Source organism: Engystomops pustulosus, chromosome 9, assembly GCF_040894005.1.
Source record: "Engystomops pustulosus chromosome 9, aEngPut4.maternal, whole genome shotgun sequence".
Lineage (NCBI taxonomy): Eukaryota > Metazoa > Chordata > Amphibia > Anura > Leptodactylidae > Engystomops > Engystomops pustulosus.
The window spans coordinates 56,584,041-56,608,171 of record NC_092419.1 but is presented as its reverse complement, the minus strand read 5'-3'; the positions used below and the strand labels follow the sequence as shown (position 1 = coordinate 56,608,171).

The 24,131-nt window shown below is 38.5% G+C and overlaps 1 protein-coding gene and 1 long non-coding RNA gene across 4 annotated transcripts in view; one reads left to right on the top strand and one right to left on the bottom strand.

Moving 5' to 3' along the window:
• Nucleotides 1-20,501, bottom strand: part of FGF16 (fibroblast growth factor 16) — a 29,821-nt gene extending 9,320 nt beyond the window's left edge. The window contains exons 1-2 of one of the 2 annotated variants that reach the window (XM_072123922.1): nt 20,250-20,501; nt 18,951-19,477 (exon numbers count right to left, since the gene is read on the bottom strand). In XM_072123922.1, the coding sequence (XP_071980023.1) occupies nt 18,951-19,224 (274 nt within the window). In that variant the 5' untranslated portion in view covers nt 19,225-19,477; nt 20,250-20,501. The remainder of the gene's footprint in view (nt 1-18,950; nt 19,478-20,249) is intronic. The other variant, XM_072123923.1, reaches the window with a different exon arrangement.
• Nucleotides 1-23,025, top strand: part of LOC140077063 (uncharacterized) — a 62,617-nt gene extending 39,592 nt beyond the window's left edge. For both annotated transcript variants that reach the window (XR_011849694.1, XR_011849693.1), the window contains 2 exons: nt 14,350-14,454; nt 22,919-23,025. This is a non-coding gene — a long non-coding RNA (uncharacterized lncRNA). The remainder of the gene's footprint in view (nt 1-14,349; nt 14,455-22,918) is intronic.
• Nucleotides 23,026-24,131: the final 1,106 nt, after the last annotated feature.

Here is a 24,131-nt window from a genome sequence, read left to right as displayed (position 1 = left end):
GAACTGGTCAAGAGAAATGACTACGTAGTCCCATGTACCAAATGTCTCATTTGCATATAGATAAAAAACAGTTTGCCCTTAGAAGGGTACTTTACTTACAAGGCTGTATGTTTAGTTTATATTTGACAAAATGAGCTGATAGCTTTCCTTTAGTATATGTATACGCAGACTTACTCATTCATGCATACAGTAGAATATTTCATAGATTTCTGTACACTAACCACACCTGTTTCATAAAGTCTACTTTGTAATTATATAAAGGTATACAGGCGGTCCCCTACTTAAGAACACTCGACTTACATACGACCCCTAGTTACAAACGGACCTCTGGATATTGGTAATTTATTGTACTTTAGTCCTAGGCTACAATAAACAGCTATAACAGTTATCAAATGTGTCTGTAATGAAGCTTTATTGTTAATCCTGATTCTTATGACAACCCAACATTTTTAAAATCCAATTGTCACAGAGACCAAAAAAGTTCTGGCTGGGTTTACAATGATAAAATATACAGTTCTGACTTACATACAAATTCAACTTAAGAACAAACCTACAGACCCTATCTTGTATGTAACCCGGGGACTGCCTGTATTAACATAACTTGTTGGGCAGCCATGATTCTTTCTTCTTCCAGATATATTTTGTTGAACCAAAGTACAGTTAATAACATGTAAACCAGTGTGAATAATATGAGGCCTGCAGAGTAGAGTCTTGCATTGAAGCATTTGTCCTCTTTGTTTTGGGTGACCAGTAAATACAAAATATTAATGTATTCATGTATCTTCTCACCTCTTCTCTTCTAAGGCTAGAAGTGAAAGATAGTTTGTTATTTTAATGCAATACATTTTAATGGAGAACAACCATTCTTTTAGCAGACAATGCCACCAATCCATTAAAAAGTAGAGCATGTTTATTACAAAGGCATATGACATGTGATAAATGGAACAAACTTTCAGTGTTTCACAGCTGAGATTTGGTACATTTGGCATGTGCCGGAAGCCTTACTACAACCTTCTACAACTACAGAAGGAAAATTAGCTACTGAGCCAACCTGAACATGAATGTATGTAATGAAAATGCGGTGGGATTGCTCTCTGCGAAACAAGCATTTGGATACTGGCTATTGATGAAGGCGAGAAAAGATTAAGAGAAAAAGAACATTCATTTGTACTTTTATTGTATATTAAATAATTAAAATAATTATATGGAATGGATTTACATAACAATTGTAATGGAATTTATAGGTTTATGCAAATGAACTGTATATCTAAGATATCTGCTCTGTTCGAAAGCTTTTCCACTTTTGGGGACATAGACAGATGTGATTAGCTTATCGTCTAATAATTACATCTAATGTATAATGTAATAATCTAATGTATAATGTTCTACACTTTTGTAAACTGATTATATATAGTGAATTGTTAAAGAAGGACACATGGGAAAAATGTTGCCAGTTGAACACAGTCCTGATAATCCTGCCCCTTCTAGGTATATTCATACACCAAAACATACAAACATACTTTGAAAAAATAAAATGCTGCACATTCTTGATGTGGGGCCGCGGCAGTAATCCAAGGCTGAACTGGGCTTCTGCCACTATTGCAACAAAGGGTTGACATGTTGATGAGTGTTTGCTAGGCAATAAAAGAAGTGTTTTTCATTGACCAAAACTAAAATGGGAAGCACCATGAAAATCTTAGTATGAATATACCCTAAGATGTTAATACATCATCAATAGTGTAACTAGATGATGCGGCAGGGAGTGAACTTTTCTCCAAACAGATTATTCCAGCCGGGGTGATGCTGTTCACCAAAATAGTAGCTGGCACTGTATCTTGCAGACTTCTGTAACTGTTCACCTTTCAACATTAAAGGCCTTTTAATGAGTATTCTGTACTTTGGCAGGAAACATTCTGTCTGGGGGCCAGGGGTGGAGACTAATTTGATCCCGTCTAGGATTCCTTTGGTTTTCCAAGTGTACCTGTTGCCATACATTCATTCAAATGGGACACATCTGCTCTTTATTTCCGACTCTATCATCTCATCTCCAAGGTCAAGAAAACATGATAGCCACCAAAATTCTGAACACATCTTTTATATTATTTGCTTTGTAAAAATGGAAAGCAATAGAGGCCCTCTTTCAAGCAGCTTGTTAAAAAAGCCGCTTACACAATCTAACCGCCTCTTACCTCAAACATTACTATTTGATTATTTGATGGAGCTCAATTTTCAGCTGCTTAATCATGGAGATATTACACTCTGCTGTGTGTAACATTAACAACATCTGATATGAACTATAGAAATTTTTTAAATAGAACAAAAAGGATATTCAGGATTGCCTTGTGCCATTTACTGTACAGAAGAGCACAGGGTGTCACTGAATCCATATGGAAACCATTTATTAATAGCAATTTAGTCAAAACACAGTACATGAAGTCCTGATCGTGGCTCTTTGTACTCATATTCGACAGATGAAATAATTAGACTTTCTTACTGAAAGATAAGTGCTGGGGCTGGACAGATCCCAGTTGTCTGATACTGACCTTCCAGAGTTTCCCCATTCAAAGGGAACTCCAAGATTTACTCCTGACAGGTGGAAAATAAGAATACAACAAGTACATTTACAGGCAATCCCCGGGTTACATACAGGATAGGTTCTTCAGGTTGGAACTGAATTTGTATGGAAGTCAAAACTGGTATATTTTATAATTGTAACTATTGGACAATTGGATTTTCAAAATTTTGGGCTGTCATGGGAACAATGATAATCAATAAAACTTCATAAGAGACACCTTATTACTGATCATTGCAGCCTAGGACTAAAGTAAAGCATCCAGACAGCTTCACCAGAGGTCACAGTGGGCAGAGAGGGCACATCTGTAAGTTAGGGATCACTTGTATAATGGTCCACTCTAAAATCAAGTATCTCCTTCATCCAGACTTATGTAACCTAAAAGTAGAAGATCACAGTGGTCACTTTCTAATGAGGGACCAATGTCCATATAGGGTTCAGGGCACTTACTAATAAAGAAATAAAATATATATGAGTCAAGATCACTGACTTTGGTTAAGGAAGGAAGACTATCGGGTCACACTGGACAACCCTCTGACAGATTTCCGCCCTCCAAAACCTGAGTGAATTTAGCTGCCAACACATCATATATAAGGCTGACAAGACACCTTGCACAAATTATGCCCAAACACAATGGGGCAAATTTATCAAGCTGTCTGAAAGTCAGAATATTTCTAGTTGCCTATGGCAACTAATCACAACTCCCCTTTAAAATATTCATGAGCACTGGTAAAATGAAAACTGAGCTGTGATTGGTTGCTATGGGCAACTAGAAATATTCTGACTTTCAGACAGCTTGATAAATCTGCCCCAATATAACACTAGCTAGATAGATCTATCACTTCAGGTAATGTCTCTTCTGAGTTCTGGAATCATTAAAACACAGGAAGGCTCTTACCTTAGGTTTTAATATAAAAAAGGAAAATGCTTACAAACAAGGGGTTATTGTAAAAAAGGGTAACAATTAAACAGACAATACATAAAATGCAAAAATAACAGTTTGATAAAAGGGATAAAAACAAAACTTAATTCATTACATAAGTTTGGTGCCTGGGGAAGCAGAAATATATGATCAAATCCATCTACTAGGGATTCCCAAAAGAATGACCATCTCCTATCTCTAAACTTCTACCTAAATATGATTCTAACATTCCCCCAGCCCCCCTTCCTGTGATTACACAAAGGAGGCAAGAATATGTTAATTGCTGTTATAATTGCTAGTGGTTTATGACCCCTTGTATGCCTCAATCTTTATATGTGGATATCTTGCCATGTGGGCATCCTACAGACGTAGTCTTACTTTCATCCCATATGATGTCCTACATACATACATACATAATCATAAGGATAACCTTATAAATATTTTGGGAGTTATTTAATTGCTCTCTGAAGTTATCCCTTGGCCTAAGAAACATTATTATGGTGAATGGAATTTTTATGGGAAGGTTAGTTGCCGAAATATGAATTATTCAACATATTTCTTTGATGTGTATAGCAAGACGGTCTATCTAGCTCTGACCTAAGAGCCAGAGGACATTACCTCTTGCTGACCTCGTTAAGGGATGTAGAGAGAAGCTCATTCAGACGCCATCAATTTGTACAATAGGATTTTTGGTTACCCTGGTCTGGTGTTAGCAGGATTCCTGAGGAACTTCAGATGGGAGGGTTTCCTACCACTCCTAATTTTGAGATATTCTTGTATTCACTTTACATATACAGTAAGGATGCAACATTTACACTAGAACAATATAATTAGTATGAATGCGTTCTTCCATAACAAATGAGATTACACAATATGCAGCCTATAAATGTCCAACTTGATTAGGGAGTATCATGATACTTGAAGTTCACATTCATTTAAAATCTACTATCTATATAATTATGTTCACTGTTCATCCTCATGTTTATTTTCAAGAATATCTGTGTAAAATGGATATGTTTTTAGCACAACAACTCTCTAGTCCCAAGTGTTAAATCTCCTCCTATCATTGGTATATTTTACACTCCCTAGCAATGCACTGTGCCATTATTGCTGTTATATACAGTGCTTAAAGAAAGTCCAAGCAGCACAGATGAAGACAATAATGAAGGGGTGCACGCCTATTAGGGCCGGGCGTCAGGTCCTTTAAAGGTATCCAAATAGAAAAAAGGCAGCACTCCAAATGTAAAGTGAAAAAACGTGAGTTCCTCTTTATTGCATGTCCCAAAGCAGCAGCAACGTTTCGGCTCAGTGTGAGCCTTTTTCAAGCTCAAAAGGCTCACACTGAGCCGAAACGTTGCTGCTGCTTTGGGACATGCAATAAAGAGGAACTCACGTTTTTTCACTTTACATTTGGATTGTTATATACAGTGGTTATGGAAAGTGTTCAGTCATTGTTTCATTGCAGCCAATGGGTAAAAAATTCATTAATATACAATCAGACAATCTTGTCAGAAAAAACCTGAAATGTAGATATTTTTGCAAATGTATTAATCAACAAAAAATAAAATATCACATGGTTCTAAGTATTCAAACCCTTTGCTGTCACACTCATATTTAACTCACATGTTGTTCATTTCCTTCTGATCCTTCTTGATATGGTTCTACTCCTTCATTGGAGTCCAACTGTGTTTAAAGGAGTTTGTCCATGAAATAAAGTTCTTAAAATTTAATCCCCTAGTGATGTTTACATAATGAATGTTATTTTTAACCCCCTTACTTTACAATTTGATGTTTAAGCTCATATTACTCGGTGTAAAATTTAAGCAGATACTTCATGATAACTCTGTGCTTTGAGATCCTGTGTGCTGACAATGTGGTTAGATTATCAGGCAACAGGTTTATCTACACTTTTATTTAGCTTCTGGACATTCTCCTAGCATCTGACACAGAAAAAGAGAGATGAGACCGATCAGAGATGAGAGATGATGAGATCCATGAAATGGATATAAAACACAATGACACTCTTTAGTTGGTCTTGTAATGCAGGGAGGGCAGGCAGAAAATAAAGTATTTTTGTTAATAACAGTGAAATAGAGAATGTGAGAATTAGATAATTAATTAAACTGTTTGGACTTGATTAGGAAAGGCAAAAACCGGTCTATTTAAGACCTCACAGTGCATGCCAAAGCACATGAGAATCATGAGGTCTAAGGAACTGCCCTAGGAGCTCAGACACAGAATTGTGGCAAGTTTACGAAACAATTTCTGCAGAACTCAAGGTGCCTGAGAGCACAGTGGCCTCCATAAGAAGTTTGGGATGACTGCAACTCTTATTCGAACTGGCGGTCTAGCCAAACTAAACAATCGTGAGAGAATAGCCTTGGTGAGAGAAGTAAAGAAGAACCACAAAATCACTGTGGCTGAGCTGCAGAAATGCTGTAGGGAGATGGGAGAAAGTTCACAAAGTCAATTATCACTGTAGACTCCTCCATTAGGGGCTTTATGGCAGAGTGTGCCAATGGAAGCCTCTCCTCGGTGTTAATTCTCAGTGGTTTGTGTGGAGAAAACAAGAAAGGCACTGCTCATCACCTGCCAAATACAATCCCAACAGTGAAATGTGATGGCAGAATCATGCTATGTGGGTGTTTTTCAGCTGCCGGGACAGGACAATTGGTTGTAATTGAAGGAAAGATTAATGTTGCCGAGTAAAGAGATATTCTGGATGAAAACTGAAGCGGATCTCCAAGGAAGAATGGCAGAGGATCCTCAAATCCAGGTGTAAAAAAACTTCATCATCCCAAGATGGCTGTACTCATGACTGTATTAGCTCAAAAAGTGCTTCTACTTAAAGGGGTATTCCCATCTGGGCATTTACTTTTAATTTAATTCATTAGTCATATTTAAACATTTCTTCAATTGGATGTTATTAAAAAAAAATGTTCCTGTGCGAAGACAATGTCTCATAAATGTAGTCATGTTGTCCCTTAGAAACGAGATAGCTTCTTCGCATATGACCACCTCACATTTTGGCAGTGGTGGCCAGACATGCGCTATTCAGTACTGCCTGACCACCTGGCTTCAGTGTTCATTACCACAGGACGGCTGTGGAACATGCAGTAACTCCAGGATATTTCCTATACAAAAACCCTTTGTGTCTTTATGCAATCCCTCCAGCAGTCTTGTTTCTAAGGGACCATATGACTACATTTATGAGAAATTATCTTCACATGGGTAAATTTTTTTTAATAACATCTAATTGAAAAAATGTATACATATGGCAGATTCATGAAATTGAATGTGAATGCCGAGACGAGAATACCCCTTTAATACTGAGCAAAGGGTCTGAATACTTATGCATGAGAAATATCGAGATAACCGGCACCACCCTCTCAAAGTACGGACAGCAAAGTAAAGTCCAACAAAACAGCATGTGTGAACTGGCACAAACTATCCCAACTTAGGGTGCACGTGGAGATCCACAGCAAGTGATAATCCAATAGAGATAGAAAAACGGCACTCACTGGATATAGGGATGAACAATGCTTTATTGAAGGGAAGTCAAAAGTGCAGGGGTGATGCATGCCATAGGTTGGCGATGGGCCGCTTCGTGCAATGTGCGCTTTCTCAAACCTCAGGTCTGAATACTTATGACAGTGTGATATTTCAGAAAAAATTTTGTGTTGCAGTATCCGGAAAAAGGGAGGCAAATACTGGAGGAGCTACTAACTTGGCAAAACACCCAAATTAGCCAGAAAAACACACATAAAAAACAATGTTAGTGCTCTAACAGTTAGAGCACTAACATTGTTTTTTTTAAATGTGATATTTCAGTTTTTTTTTAAATAAATTAGCAAAAATAGCTACATTTCTTTTTTCCTGTCAAGATGGGGTGGAGGGTGTAGATTAATGAGCAAAAAAGTTTATTGATCTTCCTAATTAGCTGCAATGAAACAAAGAGTGAAAAATGTAAAGGGGTCTAAACACTTTTCGTATCCACTTGATAATATTTCAGTTAGCGGTATGCCCACAGTGTTATGGGCCACCACACTGTTAGTGAATGCATTCAAAACTGCAGTTATCTCTCCCACTGGCTTATTTCTCATGGCAACACCAATACTTTTATCTTGTCTAAAAGCCAGTAAATTAGGATTACCAAAAAAAATGGGAAAATAAATATCCAGTTTCAATAATTTTTGATTAAAATAGCAGCAGAACAAGTGTCTATAGTGGAGAATGGTCTTACAGAAAAACAGTAATAACATTTTTCAAGATAAGCAGATGCTATGAAACATGTGCCTTTTCTTGGGGTCACAGTGGAGAGATATAGCGAACGAGAAAGCCGACCATAGCCTTCCCAAATACTTAAAACTGCATGGATTTGCACATCATGTCAATACAATTTAAAGCTGTGGTACAACTGTTCAGCCCTACTATTTGGAGTGGATATGTGTATTACAGACCTCCTCCCCAGTCGGTACCCAAATGCCAAATTTGCCCATGAGCATAACTTTTCCAAAAGACAACCTATAATATATACTTATATAACTGCCCTATGCTTTAAGAACACTACAACTCTAGAAGACAATTTTTTAAATATATTGGCCCACATTTATCAAAAACAGTGCAAACTGCACTAAGTGCAGTGTGCCTGTGGAGTGTGCAGGATGCAGGGCCGGCGCCAGCACTGGTCATACCTGAGCAAATGCCGGGGCCCAGAGCTGCCTGGGGGGCCCACATAAGGCTGTACATAAGGAATTAAGGCAAACGGCTTGCACAGGTATTTAAGAAGTGCCTGCACTACAATTGTGTTGTACGCAAACTTTTTGTGGGACTTTCCGGTGCTCAGTCAGGCGCCCCCTGCACACTACACAGGAAAACTGCATTTAGTGCAGTTTGCCCTGTCCTAAGTAAATGTGCCCGAATGTGTCATATATCTGATGAGCAGATAAGATTATTGAGATATTGATCATTACTTAGTGAGCCATCATATCTCTTTAGGTTCTGAACATGACCCCTCATAGTTGAGGTCTTTGACCATCTTTGAAGACAAACCTAACCCCAACCTATATGAGAGGGCAAACTGTTCTATCTATTGAAGTCTAGGGATCTAAGAAGACAACTAAACCATTGACTCTCTAGACTTCAAAAGTAAGTCACACGTGTGTGTGGTCACCTGTCTACTTCTTAGCTGGACAGGACAATAGTGTTCTTCCAACAATCTACCTTCACTGAAATTATTGAAATGTTTCCTTACAGGAAAATTGTCCTATAAAGTTTTACATTTCACAATGTATGCATAATTAATGAAAACTACAAATGTGGAATCAATCTAAAACATATTAGGGTTGTTAATATTAATAAATATGTGTTTATGAAAATCCAGCAGAAGTTTGAAAAGTTTCTGAAAAAGAATCTAAAGTGTAGAAATTATAGAATTAAGAAACAGCGATCAATCGGCAGATTAAACTATATTTAAAGATTTGTGCCCATAAATCAAAGGATTTTTCTTGGCAGCTTTGAGTTTTTCAGATTATATTTTGGTAAACTTTGAGGTTCGGAGAATGGGAATTAGTGACAGGTTTCAACAGGCTGAGTGATCTGAAAGACGTGGTAATGTTTGTAATGGGTTCTTAGAACTGCTCCTTTATAGGTGTATTTTGTGGTTTTACGAAATCTCTTTATAGGGCAGATAAATATCTACAATATATTAAAACTGTCAGTTCCTGTCTTGAATTTGAAACATAGATTTGTTGGATAAAACCTAATTTGATGATTAAAAGATACCTACCTAAGTAATTCTGGTTCGCTCACCTAATCACCTTTAGACAGCCTCCAGCAGTATCTCCATGTGGTGGTGCACGCCTGCAGGTCCTCAAAACCGACTACGCAGAAAAATGGGAATGGACGGCACTCTTAGTAAGCCACACTGGTACTGTGTTAAAAAAAAAAAAACTTCATCCTTTATTTAATTACAATTGAGGTGCAACACAGGAACAGCAAAATCAACGTGTTTCGACGTTAGTGTGTCTTACTCATGACCTCAAACTGCTATGCAATGTCAGGCATTTATGCATAAGGAAGAACACACCCACAAACCTACAATCTCCCAAAGTACCCCAAGAACCCATAATCACTCTACCTTGTATGACGGGACGCCATTGCTGACAGCAGTCAGCAATGTCAACAATGGCGTCCTGTCATACAAGGTAGAGTGATAATGGGTTCTTTGGGAGATCGTTGATTTTGCTGTTCCTGTGTTGCACCCCAATTGGAATGAAATAAAGGATGAAGCTTTTTTAACACGGTACCAGTGTGGCTTACTAAGAGTGCCGTCCATTCCCATTTTCTACAATCTCTGTAGTTCCAAGTGACATATATTCATATAGCATTTTTTCATAGATGGTATTTCAAATTTTACTGCAACTATTATGTTATGTGGACCCTGTCTCCACAATCTCACGGGATATACTGACCAAAGAATTTTCCTGGCATACCATGGGCCTCCAGATGACAGATACCATCAGGCTATACATACAGGCTGTGCATTGTCACAATGGGAACAACTTCCAATAAGTTAAATAGGATTGTCTTCACTGGCTCAAAAGTCAGGATTTGCAAGATTATAAGTAAAAGGTATAGTGCCATTTATAACCATTATAAATAGGTCTATAATGGCAGATTATTGGATGCAGGAACTGTTTGTTGTGTCATCCATTTTATGCAGCATTTGGTTGGATATGAATTGGTACTTATGACTTTTATTTTAGATTTTAATGGATTTTCCTTTTAACTCTTTTATTGGAAAACCGAAAAATGCCTTCCAAACACATAAGGGCACATTTACAAAGAATGTGGGAAACTGCACTAAAAGTGCTCTGCCAGTGTATAATGCTGGGTGCGACCAATTGAACATGCAGCAGAAATCATGAATCTGGCACTTCCCTGCACTGGCCTGACAGAGTTCACCAACTTTTTTGTGGTGCACCTTTAACATAGGGCGTGTGATAGTCTTTGCATGTTGAATCTGGCGCACAGTCTGGCTGAGTGCCGGAACGCCCCCTAATAAGTGTCACTTGCTACCTAGTGCAGCTGCTTCACAAAACAGTCGTGTGGGACACATTTGTGGTGCAAACACTTCTTAAATACCTGTGCAAGCAGTTTACACCGACAAAAAACTGCTGCAAAGCCTTAAGTAAATGTACCCACATAACTTCTCATGTGAGATTTCATTGGAGGTAAGTTCTACTCCTTTTTTTATATATACTTTTTATATTTGTTTTTTTATATTCTTTTTCTGACCTTGCTGTTTGTTTAAAAAAGCCCAGAAACCCATATTTATTGATTAGAGATGAGGAATATATCTTTATGTATGCCGAAAAAAATACTCCTTGATGTCCCATATAAAGAAACAGCCTGAAGGCTGAGCCAGGTAGTTCATAGAGAGTTAATAGCAAATGATCGTAGTACATACATAATATTATAGGCTTGAGCTGTATGATTCAGCTCCGTTTTATGTAAAGACACAGGTTTCCAATAAATACTATTGGGCTTCCCTTTGAAATGTAGCACACAAATATTCATTTAACACTGCCTTGGGGAGCTCTGTAATGTACAAACCCAGAATGCCTTATATTGGATGTCTAGACACATTCACTCACATGAATAATGGGAAATGGAACAGACTCAGCAAAGCTGAGCAGAATAGGACAATGGCCAGGTGGAGCAAATAGGAACAGCAGTAATCTAATGCTTAGCTTAAAGTTGAGAAAGGTCTTACTAATGGAATGTCACTCATACCCATTTTATTCTTATACCCATCTAGCTACTTTCAGTAGAAATAACCATCAAAATAATGTGAAGAGGGCCTTTTAACTGTTCTTGATATTAGTTGTTGTGAATTAAAAGGTTTAGGTAGATCTTTGCAGTCTTTTGCAATCCTTTTCTTTCGCAGCATGGAAGCTGCTGCAAATGGTGTCTAACAGGGAGTTAGGTAACCTGCACACGAACATGGCATAAATCGCCCATAAAAAACCTTTTCATAAAAGGCTGTATCTCTTCAGTAAGGCATATGTTTTTCCCAGATCCCTGTGAACTATAGTTTTCAAGTGACCCATGAAAAACAGTTCTGAGTAGGACATGCTCTTCTCTTTAATGGATTGGTAGCTCAGTCCATTTGGGTGACAGCCGTTCATACATAGCATTTTAATGGTCATTTTTTATGTCACTTTGGGGTAGGTGCGCACACGAGGTAGCTAAGTCAGCAATAAAAGAATCTATACCCCTTGTCTTCCCTCCCCTTCCCATCCAACTTGCGCCAGCACTTGATGTTACCCTGCCCTTTTGGTTGGATTCGTGGCTGAACAATTCTACACTAGGCTCTGCCTGGCATGGAATTGTACTATAATATTTTCTCCACTTGCCGTTGAGGTGGTGTAAGGGGGTGAGTGGACTTGACAGAAATTGGGACTTTAAGACTTGTACTGGCATAAGGTTAAGTTAACATTGACATTAACGTTTTGGTCATTAGACTACTGTTTGAGTGGTAGCTATCTAAAGCATATGGCCAACTTAACTCTTGGCTTGTTTCAAAACTCTACATCTGTGCCAATAAATAATTCCTAATCGAAATATAAAAATGCAGTAATGGTGGCCATAAACATTAAACTTATGTTGGCTGAATTTTCCAAATGGTGAGAAGGTGAATGAAGTGTTGAGCTGACCTTTATTCATCCTATTGTTAAGAATAATGGATTGGGCATGTTTACTTTCAATAACCTTTATCCTTTGTTTTCATGGGCAATGAGCTTCCCATGTGTTTTTGTGTCGTGTTATAAATGACCTAAGCCAAGGCAATTTGGGTGACAAATTTGTATTGTTGCTGTGGTGACATCAGTCAGAAGAAAACTGACTCCACTTCTAGGCCTATATATTGTGTCAATATACTAGATGGGTCTACAGATATTTTAATTAGATTTAAAAAAAAAAAAAATCTTTTCTTTAAAGAATGCCTGGATGGGTCATGAAAAGTCCATTACTAAACAGGTAAAAATAATGAATATATTGACAACTGAAATCTAAATTACTTACCGTATATGCAAGTTAAAGTGAGACTCTGAAACTCAGACGTTCTCATGGTCATAACAAGTCACAAACATTCATACAAGTGTCTGTACCATATTAAGTTGCATTTTTTGAACCAAAACTTGATTGTAAGAAAAGAAGCAAAATAACTTTAAGAATAAAAATATGAAAGATATGCCGTAATGGCGCAATTTCATATTATCATCAGAATTCTGTAAAAAAATCTGCTGTACCAATATGCTATTAAGCATGGTTATCAATAAAGCTTTGTCTGATAAAATAAATACATTTAAGAAAAATTCTACTTCTCTCTATATATTTTAAATTTATATCACCACATGTAGCTGCATCTGTTAAAGACCCTTTGTCTAAAGAATTCAGTACAATAACACAATCTTTTTCTTTTGACAATATATTGGAAGTACTTGTACTGGGTAGATCTGGGATTGGTTGAAGGTTTTCGTGGGTAGCTTGTATATTGATAGACAAATTATACATAAAGTAGAATTTATAAAGTGTGATTTCATGTGATCATTGACACTCATCTGCACTTCAGTATAACATTACAATCTACATGTACTTCATAAATTCCTGTTTTTATGTTCCACCATGTTCACATAATGTTTAATTGACAACAGAATAATAGGGAACAGTAATGAGCTAAGTGACCTTATAGGTACTGCAGCAACTGATACCAAGCTCCTTAACTCCCTCATTATGTAAAGTGAGCTCTGTGCTTGACTAACTCAGTACTTTCACAGTCTAGTATTTTCTCATATAACAAGCCTCCTTTGATCTAATGGTTTTGGTAATTAGCTTTATAAATACAGTGTTATTTTTGCAGATTGTGCCCTTACAGCATTGTAAGTGGTACTATATAGACTTTTGTGATCACTTTGCATTTGTCTCCTTCTGATGCTGGCAAATTTTGTTCTTAATCTGATCTGCACACTGCTCTACCACTAGTGTGATAAAGTAATACAAATAGTTTCAATACGACGAGATGATCCTTGCTTTACACAAGATGTTTGTTACCATAAGCCCTTTACAGTTCTTATAGTTTTGTGATAGTCTTTGCACTATTTGCAGAAATTGGTAGTATAGGTGAAAATTTAAAAAAACCTCATTCATGCTGCTTACAGGGAATTTCCATCTGTTTAACAATCAATGACGTTTCCATAGTACAGTATAGGTCATTAGTAGTTGACTGGTGGGGGTACAACAGCCATTAACCCCATCCATCAGTTGTGGGAAGGGGTGCTGTTTCACCATACATTCACTTATAATAATTGATAAAATATGCCCATCCAAACAGTTTTACACATGTATTGTCTATAAGAGGTAACATGAGAATTAGAGATAATACTTCCAGAGGGCAAACTGCTAATAAGTATAGAATAAACATCTTGGCCCATAAAACTTTAAAATCTAAAGTGTAAGACACTGCACATTTTTAATTATTTTCTATGTTTTTAGTTAAATCTTAAATCTGATTTACTTTACTGCAATGTAGCATACCAGAAGCAATTAGGACCAGTGTGTCCCTGGCCTAAGTCTATTGTTTGCCACAGAGCTATGCTGAATCCATCATAGATAGATACCACTGGCATGCCGGAGACTAACATCATGTCTTCCACTGGTTGCCAGGCAGCATGTGTCTAGAAACCTTACATAGGTTTTCAGCTTGTCCAGGCTCTGAAAAACGTTATATATGGTTGGAGGGTGTAGCTACATAATATAGCATCTTATACTTGCCTCTCTCCATTCTTCCTAGGAGACGGTCAATACAGAAGTGGGATGTGAAGTCACTTTGACAGTGTGCCTCTGTATACAATCAGAAGGTAGTATTATGCCTGTTGCCACAGGAGTGTGAAGTGAGGTAAGTATAAGATTTTTCATTATTTAAATATACCCCCAGTCATATATAAACTTTTCTCCAATCCCAGACAACCCCTTTGATGCAGAATTGTTGCTAAGCTAAGGAGAGAAGGGGCATAAAGGTCTGACAAAGAGCCAGGCTTTCTTCTCTTCGTCCCACATTCAGTTGAATTTTTCTTTGGGTAGTGAACTTATTTGTTAGGACGTGAAAGCTCAAATCAAGATACATTACACAGTCAATGTTACTAAAGTCAATGTAGTGATGGAAATCAGCACAAACATCTAATTTCCATATAAAGAGCACTTAATAGCCCAATAAACATTCATTGTTGCTCCTTACCTCTTTCATTTTGGCTATGACAATGCAATGAGGTCTTAGACAACTAATTTCCATACACATTTAAAGCCTGCAACAAGGTGCAATTATCCAGCTAATTATCAGGTTCCTAGAGGCTTGTTCCCATAAATGGCCTATGTAAATGTACAAACGATTCCCTGACACATGAGCAAATGCTTGTCAGTTTATTAAATTTTTGCCACTGCAAGGTTGGCCCATGTGCAAGGGCCAAAGAATTTTATACATACAGCTTTGCTCCTGTCTAAATCTAGTACCAATTATTCAGCAGAAGGCATCCTATCCATAGGCTATATCTTCAGTTCTACTCTCAGCTCTATGAAAGGGAACAGAACCAAAATGCAACACCAGATTTATTTTAAGCAAGTTGCCTTGAATCAATATATAATATATATATTTATATATAATTATAACCGGCCTCTGATGTCATCCACCAATGTACCGGTACTTACCTTTGGTCCGATCCAGAGCGGCTCCTCCTAGAGAACCAGGGGTGTTGCAGTGTTGACAATGGGCTCCTGTTATAACCTCTAGCTGTGGCCTTATTAGGCTGTAGCAAGTGTGCACTGTCAGTGTGACATGCCTATGTAACCTTTGTACAACAACAGAGGTAGGAGCCATACTAGACTGGAATTAAAGAATAAGGTAACTAAGAGTTATTTCTTATTTTTTTAGTACCTAGGCCAAGAAACATTAAGCCCATTTAAGAATGGAAGTGTTGCTTAATAAAACTAAGATTTTATAAAAATCTCCATAGAGACATCTTTGAGGGGTCCATGCACAATCATTAAGTATAATCAGCTATGTTGGCAGGGTTATTAGGACTTTTAATGTCTATGTAGTCACGTCAGTATTTACTCTAAAGTGTTTGGCTGACAGTGATCTCTAGTGTACTTCATCCACCATGAATAAGTTTGGAAAAAAAGGTGCAGGTCCATCAAGTCCAACCATATTTAAGTGACGAGGGTCTGACCACTGGGAAGACCAGTGATCACAGAAAAGAGGTTGATAACCACACTGTGGTAGATGTATAAAAAGAGTCATTAAATAGCCCAATGCAGAGTGAGACACCACAATCTTCTGTACCAGATAAATCATGCTTAGTGATGTATCTGGAGTAGTTTAGATCTGTGGAGTAGTACTTTAGATCTTCTTTATGGTTGAATTTTCTGGATCTTATGCCCTGTGACACATGGCATTTCAGGTAGAAATTACTCTGGAGTTCTGTGGAAGACAGGTTAATGAATCTCCTTAGCTGTCTGTATATGGGGTGTATGCATTGCTACTGTTCTCTTCATGTCTATGGGAGTGAAGGAGCTATAACATAGTATAGTATAGACAGAGATAACTAACATCCATTGCACCACACATATACATTGACGAGTTCTGTTAAGACCCTAAATGGGGCATTGTCATTTTTCCTAAGAAATCTTATGAAACAAGAAAATAAAGCTTTGGTTATTCAGCTGACTCCTCTTTTTGCTGACTACAGTTGGTAAAAACACCCATCATACAATTTTCAATTTTAGGTGACATATTTTTAGCTATTCTCTTCTGCCATGTTTTACATATTAAAATATGACTGCACGTCATCCAGATACATTCATGTGCAGCCAGCTTTAGTATATAGTACACTGACCACTTTTGGTCATCTGCCATCCTCAGGACAGGCGGTCGCCTACTTAAGGACACCCGACTTACAGACAACCCCTAGTTAAAGACGGATCTCTCTGCCCACTGTGACCTTTGGTGAAGCTCTCTGGATGCTTGACAATGATTAGCTGTAAGATGTCTGTAATGAAGCTTTATTGATAATCCTTTTTCCCTTTACAGCAAAAAATTTTGAAACCCTAATTGTCACAGGAAAAAATTGTAAAATATACAGTTGCGACTTCAACTTAAGAACAAACCTATGGAACCTATCTTGTACGTAACTTGGGGACTGCTTGTGTATGTATAATACAACATCTGCTTAAGATCCCTCGCCCACGAGCAAGTGTAGAATGAACTGACATGCTGAGTTCCTTCCAGTGATCAGAAGTTTGGGTTGGGAGATCTCTTCAGTGCACAGAGTGATTTTCACTGACTGCACTCGCTCATGGGCAAGAGGCCCATTCAATATAAACACAACTCTCTGCGTTAGACATGCAAAGAAAATCTTTGTATTTTTGATTGTTTGCTACAATGCAGGACCTGGGATGAGTTGCCTTATCCCAGACATTCCTAAAAATGTTTTTTGTGCACCTGCAGAAAAAAAGGGAAGTTGGAAAAAAAGGCAGCTGACATATCTTGAAAATGAGCACATTTGTTTAGCATTTCAATTCTACCCAAGCGGAAACTAGAAAGGAGAGATGATTTATATTAATCGTGTAATTAGTTTTGTATGTGGCACTGGCGGCGATGTTTCAGGATTGGTATGCAGGTTGGCAGGGAAGGGGTTAACCCTTCCCTTGCCAGACGAGGCCCACAAGGCATTGCAGGATGGTGATGTGAGAACAGACATCAAGAGGAAGGACACCTGTTTCCTCTTGGGTGGGTCGCAGACCATGGGAGCATGGGAGAGGGTCACTGCAAATTCTCTTCAATGAAGGCACACCTTAAATGTAAGTTAACTGTTTCATCATTGCTCAAGCCTCAGATCTATGAGGAGTGTGTATAAGTGTGTCCTGCAGGACCTTTCCTTTAACTTTGCTTGACTGCGTTCATTTCCTTTATCTAATGTATGACAGCTTTTAAGGCATCAATGGTTTCCTGAGCATCGCTGATGGAAGCATAAATGCTTTGTATGCCCAAACCCAACCCATTCAGGTTCATAACCAACTGCAAGTCATCATCTAAACAAAGCTACTGCAATCACTTCTACTGTGCTGTAAAAACTATTTATATTGTTGGATTTGCCATTCCACATGCTTGAAAAGGTAAGATATTCTGAGACCAAGTGGCTTCCTGTAAAAATTGCTCTAGAATGTATATGTCTATGTGAGATAGGAAGATTAGAAACTGGGATTGTAGTGTGTGTGCACAGAATATGTGGGTCTGTAATATAATAATAATAATAGGAAACAAAATGTGTTGTAATCTACATAAATATGAGTTTTACAAGAAGAAACATACAATTAGTGATTTATTAGGTAGAAATAACCCCCTGGGAAATCATGGAAGAAGAGATTAGGAAAGAAGATCTTGTCTCTCCTCCCATAACATTATTAAACTTAGGGTTCAGGGCACTTTCACTCATTTCATGTAATGAGTAAAGAGAAATGGCCTAACTACAGAGCTTATCATACCAGATTATTCCTCTATACCAGAACAGTATATTCCTTTCAACATCCCAGGATACACATTCATGCAGCACCCAGAATATTGCTTTTTTACTACATTTCAGTGTAATTAACACACGGCAGAACTCCTATATAGCATTAAATACCAGGACATCCCTCTATAATAGAAAATGCTAAAATGTATCTGTATATTAGAACATGGTAGGATATCCCTCCATACTAAAACATGCCAAGACAACTCACTATAATATAACATGACAGGATATCTTAGAATATTTAAACATCCCTGGATATTAATCTTTACTAGATTCAATGATATTCCTCTATATAAAACATACAATCATATTACGCTATACCAGAATATGTGTCAGGATATCATGTCAGTATATCATGTCAGTATATGCTTAATACCAGGCTGTTTTCCCAAGCCACTAAGTGGCAAAATATTTATCCATACCAGAACATGCGCAAAGATCAATATGTAGCATGAAGCAACCAGTAAATAATCAAAATAAAAGTTAGAAAAGTAATAAATCAGAATATGGATTCTCTGCAAAAGCTACATTGGAATTAATTATATTATTGAAAAATCCAATGTCCATTTTTATTATAACCTGCCATTTAGCTCATATATAATAACTTTCATTTCAATGCTTATAAATATATATCCAGCATGCATGTAACATGTGCTTCATCTTTGCCCACCACCTGCTTAGCTAGTGTGGATACATGCATATCAATAAATGACCATCTATTTCTTTAATAAGCAAGTTATTATGATTTCAAAAACTGCAAAACATATTAAAAATGTCAATAAAAGAAGAAAAGGTAAGATCTATAGAGACCACAATGAAATCTTACCAAATCTGCTGTGGTCCTGCCTTGTTCCATGCACGGTGCCATTGGGGAAGATCTCCAGGTGAAACCCAGTCCTACAGTAGAGCTGCCTTCTCCTTAAGATGCCCTTAAGGTGAGCAAAATCGGTGGGAGAACCTCGTTGCAGCCTCCCTTCTATCTGACCCAGTCTTTCATTCAGAAAGCCAGGAGAGTCAGCTAAAGGAACATTCCCAAGAGATGAAGAAAATCCATGCAAATCTATATCCAGAGATGCTAAAAAGCCACCAACTTCAGCCATTGCAGGAGATGACAGTGGGCAACAGTGTTGTCAATGCAAGTCCCTCAGACTTTAGTAGAAAAGCAAGAAGTGAAGTTTCTAGATGAATCAGATTAGAAATGTGCTGTTGATGTCCATCAACTTGTCAATGGCTCTTGGTTGCAGTAGCCCCTCTGGGTAGATGTGTCCACCAGTGACCTTGTTCCAAGGGGGAATGGAAGTCTTGTCCCTCTTCATTAATCTCCTCTTGCTTTTCATAGCTGGGTCTGTCTAGCTAAGAGATGAAAACTGCACTTTATATACATAACACACTCCCCTTAACATTGACTTACTGGATATTTAAATACAAGCCACACCTCATTATTATTCCCCCTGGCTAAAGTTTTTTTCCCCTCTGATCCATTTAGTTCTTTTTGGAGGAAAAAAAATGTTGCACTCCCTCCTTTATTATAAGAAAGGAAAAATGTGCACATGGCAGTGAGGCAGAACAGTTTCTGGCAAAGTCCCTGATGAAATCATGAGTGTGTGACCTGAGTGTTGTACACAGATCAGCCTGCACTCACACTGCACATAGGTGTCTGTTCACACACTCCCAGCATGTCAATGGGGATACCTCATCCTGCCTGGCTGCACAGTTTACAAGGCACTAGAGAGTAGGGGATAGATACATATATACTGTATATTGGAAGTGGGACCACCTTTGTCATGTGGAGAACAGGTGTTTCCCCCAGCTCTTGTGTGCCTGTGATCATGGGGCTGCAGCTGTCTGGGGAAACTCAAGAAAGAGGCTAAACAGAGAAGGAAAACTGAGTCAGATAATGTGACTGACTGATCCCAAGTGATAAGCCTATGGGGAGGGGGTGACATTATTCTGACTACATGGGAATTAGGATATGTCCCCTACGTTATATGGCCATGTAGTGTCGTGTGTAGAACTATGCCTATAGATATCTGCTAGTACATATAGGATTGTGGCTGGATGTGCACATAGCATAGAAGATTAATTGCAATCAACAAAACCAGCCAGGTCCATTGAATTCTCTTACCAGAGAGAGTGTGAGGTGAGGATGCGGCCACTAGGCGTCGCTGTTGCTCATTTGTTGGATGCTTCACCTGCAGACGTCTTGTAAGAAGCTTCTGTTCCGTGGAGCTCAGAAGGGGTTGTCTTCCTTCGTCGGAGTTTTTGGGAACTGCTTGGGTCCTGGTGCAATCAGGTGTCAACCCATATGCAAAACAGAGAGAAGGGCAGGAACAGAGGTCTCCAGGGAGGAGTCTTAGAACATTCCGTAGACTGGAGCAATGTCATTTACATGCTGAACCCAGCACTCCAACAGCCACATCCTCAGGACATAGGGAATGCTGGGAATACTTCACCCTGTGCGAGCTCTCAGCCTCAGCAGCTAATATCTCCTCACTACAGGCTGATGTCTAGGACAGGGTTCACACATGGGACTTTCTGACACATCACAACACCATCTGAACGCTGAACATTTATTGCTCTCTTCATTATTGTTGCATCAGTAGAAATCGATTGGAATATAACTAGTCTAAATATGCACTGTTTTACTTTGCAACCTTTTTAATAAATCTCCCCTAATGTGTTTATTAAAAGAGAAGAGTGGGCAAACTGTTAAAGGATACACTAAAAAGTACTAATACATCCAGGATCTCCCAAGAATGCAAAATGATAAAGGTTTTCTCCACCATTAGCATTTTCTGGTGTGTTAATAATAAATGAAGAACATGCACTTGCAAGCTCTGGAATATACTATTTAAGGCTGCATTCACACGAATCTATGGGGGACGTATATATTTGTGGCCTTGATATACATTGTCGTCTATGACACAACCTGTGCTCACCATATCGTGCCGTGGATGCAAAAAAAGATAAAACATGTTCTATCTTTCGTAGTAAGAGCAGTCGTGCAGCTAGATTTTTAATGGAGAAGAGAGGGGTGAGCAGCGCGCCCAATGTTTGCCCGTCCAGCTGTGTGTATGCAGCCTTAATGTTAGTCCATGACACTGACTTATTATACTGTCCAATAGGGAAAAATTAATGGCTGCATTGGAATCAGAGCTGCTGGTAGAGTACAGCCAGTTGGTTTATACTCTAAAGATAGACTAAAGACCCTGCACTGAGCTGATCAGCAGTGGTGCCAAGTATCGTACCCCTACAATCGGCTATTAATGACCTATCCTTTATAAAATTTGTTGAATAAAATCCTGGAAAGCCCCTTTGAATTAGGTTTTCTATGCTTCTGAACATTTAAGGGAGTTTTCTGGTTTTTCACACTCACAGGGGCAATAAAAGTGACATTCAGCAAGGATGTAACCCCTAAGCCAGTGATGGCTAACCTATGGCACGGGTGCCAGAGGTGGCACTCAGAGCCCTTTCTGTGGGCACTCAGGGCATCACCAGAGAGGACTCCAGGTATATTCCTGCAGTCCCAGACAGCCCAGGACTTGCTGTGCACAGAGGTATTTTAAAGTGCCAGCTGTACCTGGGACTATTTTCTGCTTTATTTGTGTCCTCAGGGGCTGGTATCAATGAAATCTGTGACAGAGAAGGGAGAATAAATCACAAATTACATTTCTGTGTTGGCACTTTGAGATAAATAAACGGGTCTTGGTTGTAGTTTGGGCACTCGACCTGTAAAAGGTTTGCCATCACTGCCCTAAGCTAACTTTTATTTTGAATTCTCCCCCTGGCCTGATTTTCCAAAGACCAATAAACCAAAGCAAACTTATCACCAGGAAGGTGGTTATCATCTGGTCCAAAAATAGAAAAAAAATTTGGGGGATGTAGCACTTGCATGCAATTGCATGATAAAAACTACATCTTTAATGAAAAAATATTGTTAAAATGGTTGCCTAGAAAAACATTGTCAAGAACCATGTGGACACAAGACACACAATATACAGTATGCAAAAAGAGGGGGGAGGGGAGGTGACACGTTTTAGACTTAACAGAATAGTAGTCCATGCTCAAGGACTAATAAGGACTAGTATTCTGTTAAGTCCGAAAACTGTTAACCCCCCCTTCCCCCTTGTGTCCACACGGTTCTCTACAATGTTTTTCTGGGCAACCATTTTTTCGTTAAAGATGTAGTTTTTATCATTCTATTATCCTCGTGAGTGCTGGATCCCAAAAACTTTTTAAAATTTTTGGATTATATTTCCTGATGGATGGACCAGTGTATTGGATTGTGTTCGCCGGAATTTGTATCCTGCTTGCGGTAAACTGAAATTTTTTTTATACACATAGTTTCTTTTTCTCTTGTATTATTATCTGGTGACCGGTTCCAATAGCCTTTGCTTTGCTGCTTTTAAAAAGTTTAATTCACATTATCTGGCTGCCTGCCAGCAGTGTGTGGTAAGTCCTGGGGAAGGGACAGCTGCAGCCTGTGTCTGCCTGTGTCTCCACAATTATTCTTCCTCTACTCCACACTATCCCTCTCCCTCATATGCCTGCTCAATGCACACAACATAAAGTGGGAGGGTAAGGTAGCTGCATGAGTGTGGAGGAGGAGACTGACACATGCACACACAGACTGCAGAGGCCCCTCTCCTAGGACTCACCTTATGCTGCTGGCAGGGAGCCAGGTAATTAAACTTATATAAAATAATTAAATATATATTTATATAATATAATTCAAAATGCTGACATGCCAGATGCATTTTTAAATCAGCAAAAAAATGACATTCCTGTTGACAGGTTTGCTTTACGACCAGAGAAACGCCCTCCATGCGCTGGATTTCCTAGACTGACATGCTAAGTTTAGTCCAATGACGCAAGGTTCGATCCAGAAAATCCTGCCTGTGCATGGAGTGAGTTTTCTTCAGACTGAACTTGCTTGTGGACAGCTGGCCTGAAGGAAATGTATTGTTCATATATGCATAACTTTATTTTTAATATGTAGATTTCATGAAATCATCAAGAGACTCAAGAGTGACTCAATGTATTCTGCGGACATGGACTGTCACATTGCAGTTGCCAACTGTTATATGACAAAAGTCCTGTTTTCACAGCGTGATAGGGCTGGATCTCCGAATATAGTTAATAAGATGTATAACTTACAAGTACAATACCATGTTCCTAGGCAAACAGTCCGATTGTGGAGCAGCACAGCATACTTGCTTGATAATGGCTATATGAATGAGCTGAAACGTGGCACCTTATTTTCTCAAGGGTGAATAAAGATCACCTTTATACTTACCGGAGTGCTGCCTCATTGCATTTTTTTGGATATGTTCCTAGGCAATATACTTCGAAAGTCAAGTTTAGTCATATTGTGACAACTGTAAAGTTGTCACAACTGGGAAAGTGAGCTGTCTGGTGCTTCCCCCATAAGCACATATGTCATCAAAGCCCCTATTCAGAAGCACATTTCATGTTATATCTCATCAAGTAACATGACACTGCAAAATCTGAATTTAAATGTATTAATTTTACTGCTGTATATTGAAAATCAACGTCACTTTAAGATATGAGCAGCTGCTGGGGGATTAGGATCAGATGTTCTCCACATTCAAAGCCCTCATAACTCAGAATTTGGGTTAACAGCATCTGTGAAGTATCTCCCTCTATTACCAAAATCTAGCTTGTACAGGAAATCCAAACTCTTATTCATTCAACCAACGACGAGCGGTAAAATTACTCAATCCTGGTAATGAAATGAGCCAGTCACTCGAGGGAGCTCAGTATGTCATGTATTTCAATTGCCGTTCATCCTCATGGTTTGATGTGGTTAAATTTGTCCATGGAAAATCTCCTGGGTTACAAAAAATCTTTGTCTATGTCTATTAAAAGATTAATACTGGAACTTTAGCTGGGATCAGCCACTTCAAAGAACACTCCTTCTTCTTGTGAAGGGAGCCCACAGGTTCATTTGCAATCCACTTCGAGAAAAAAGATCTCCATAACATAT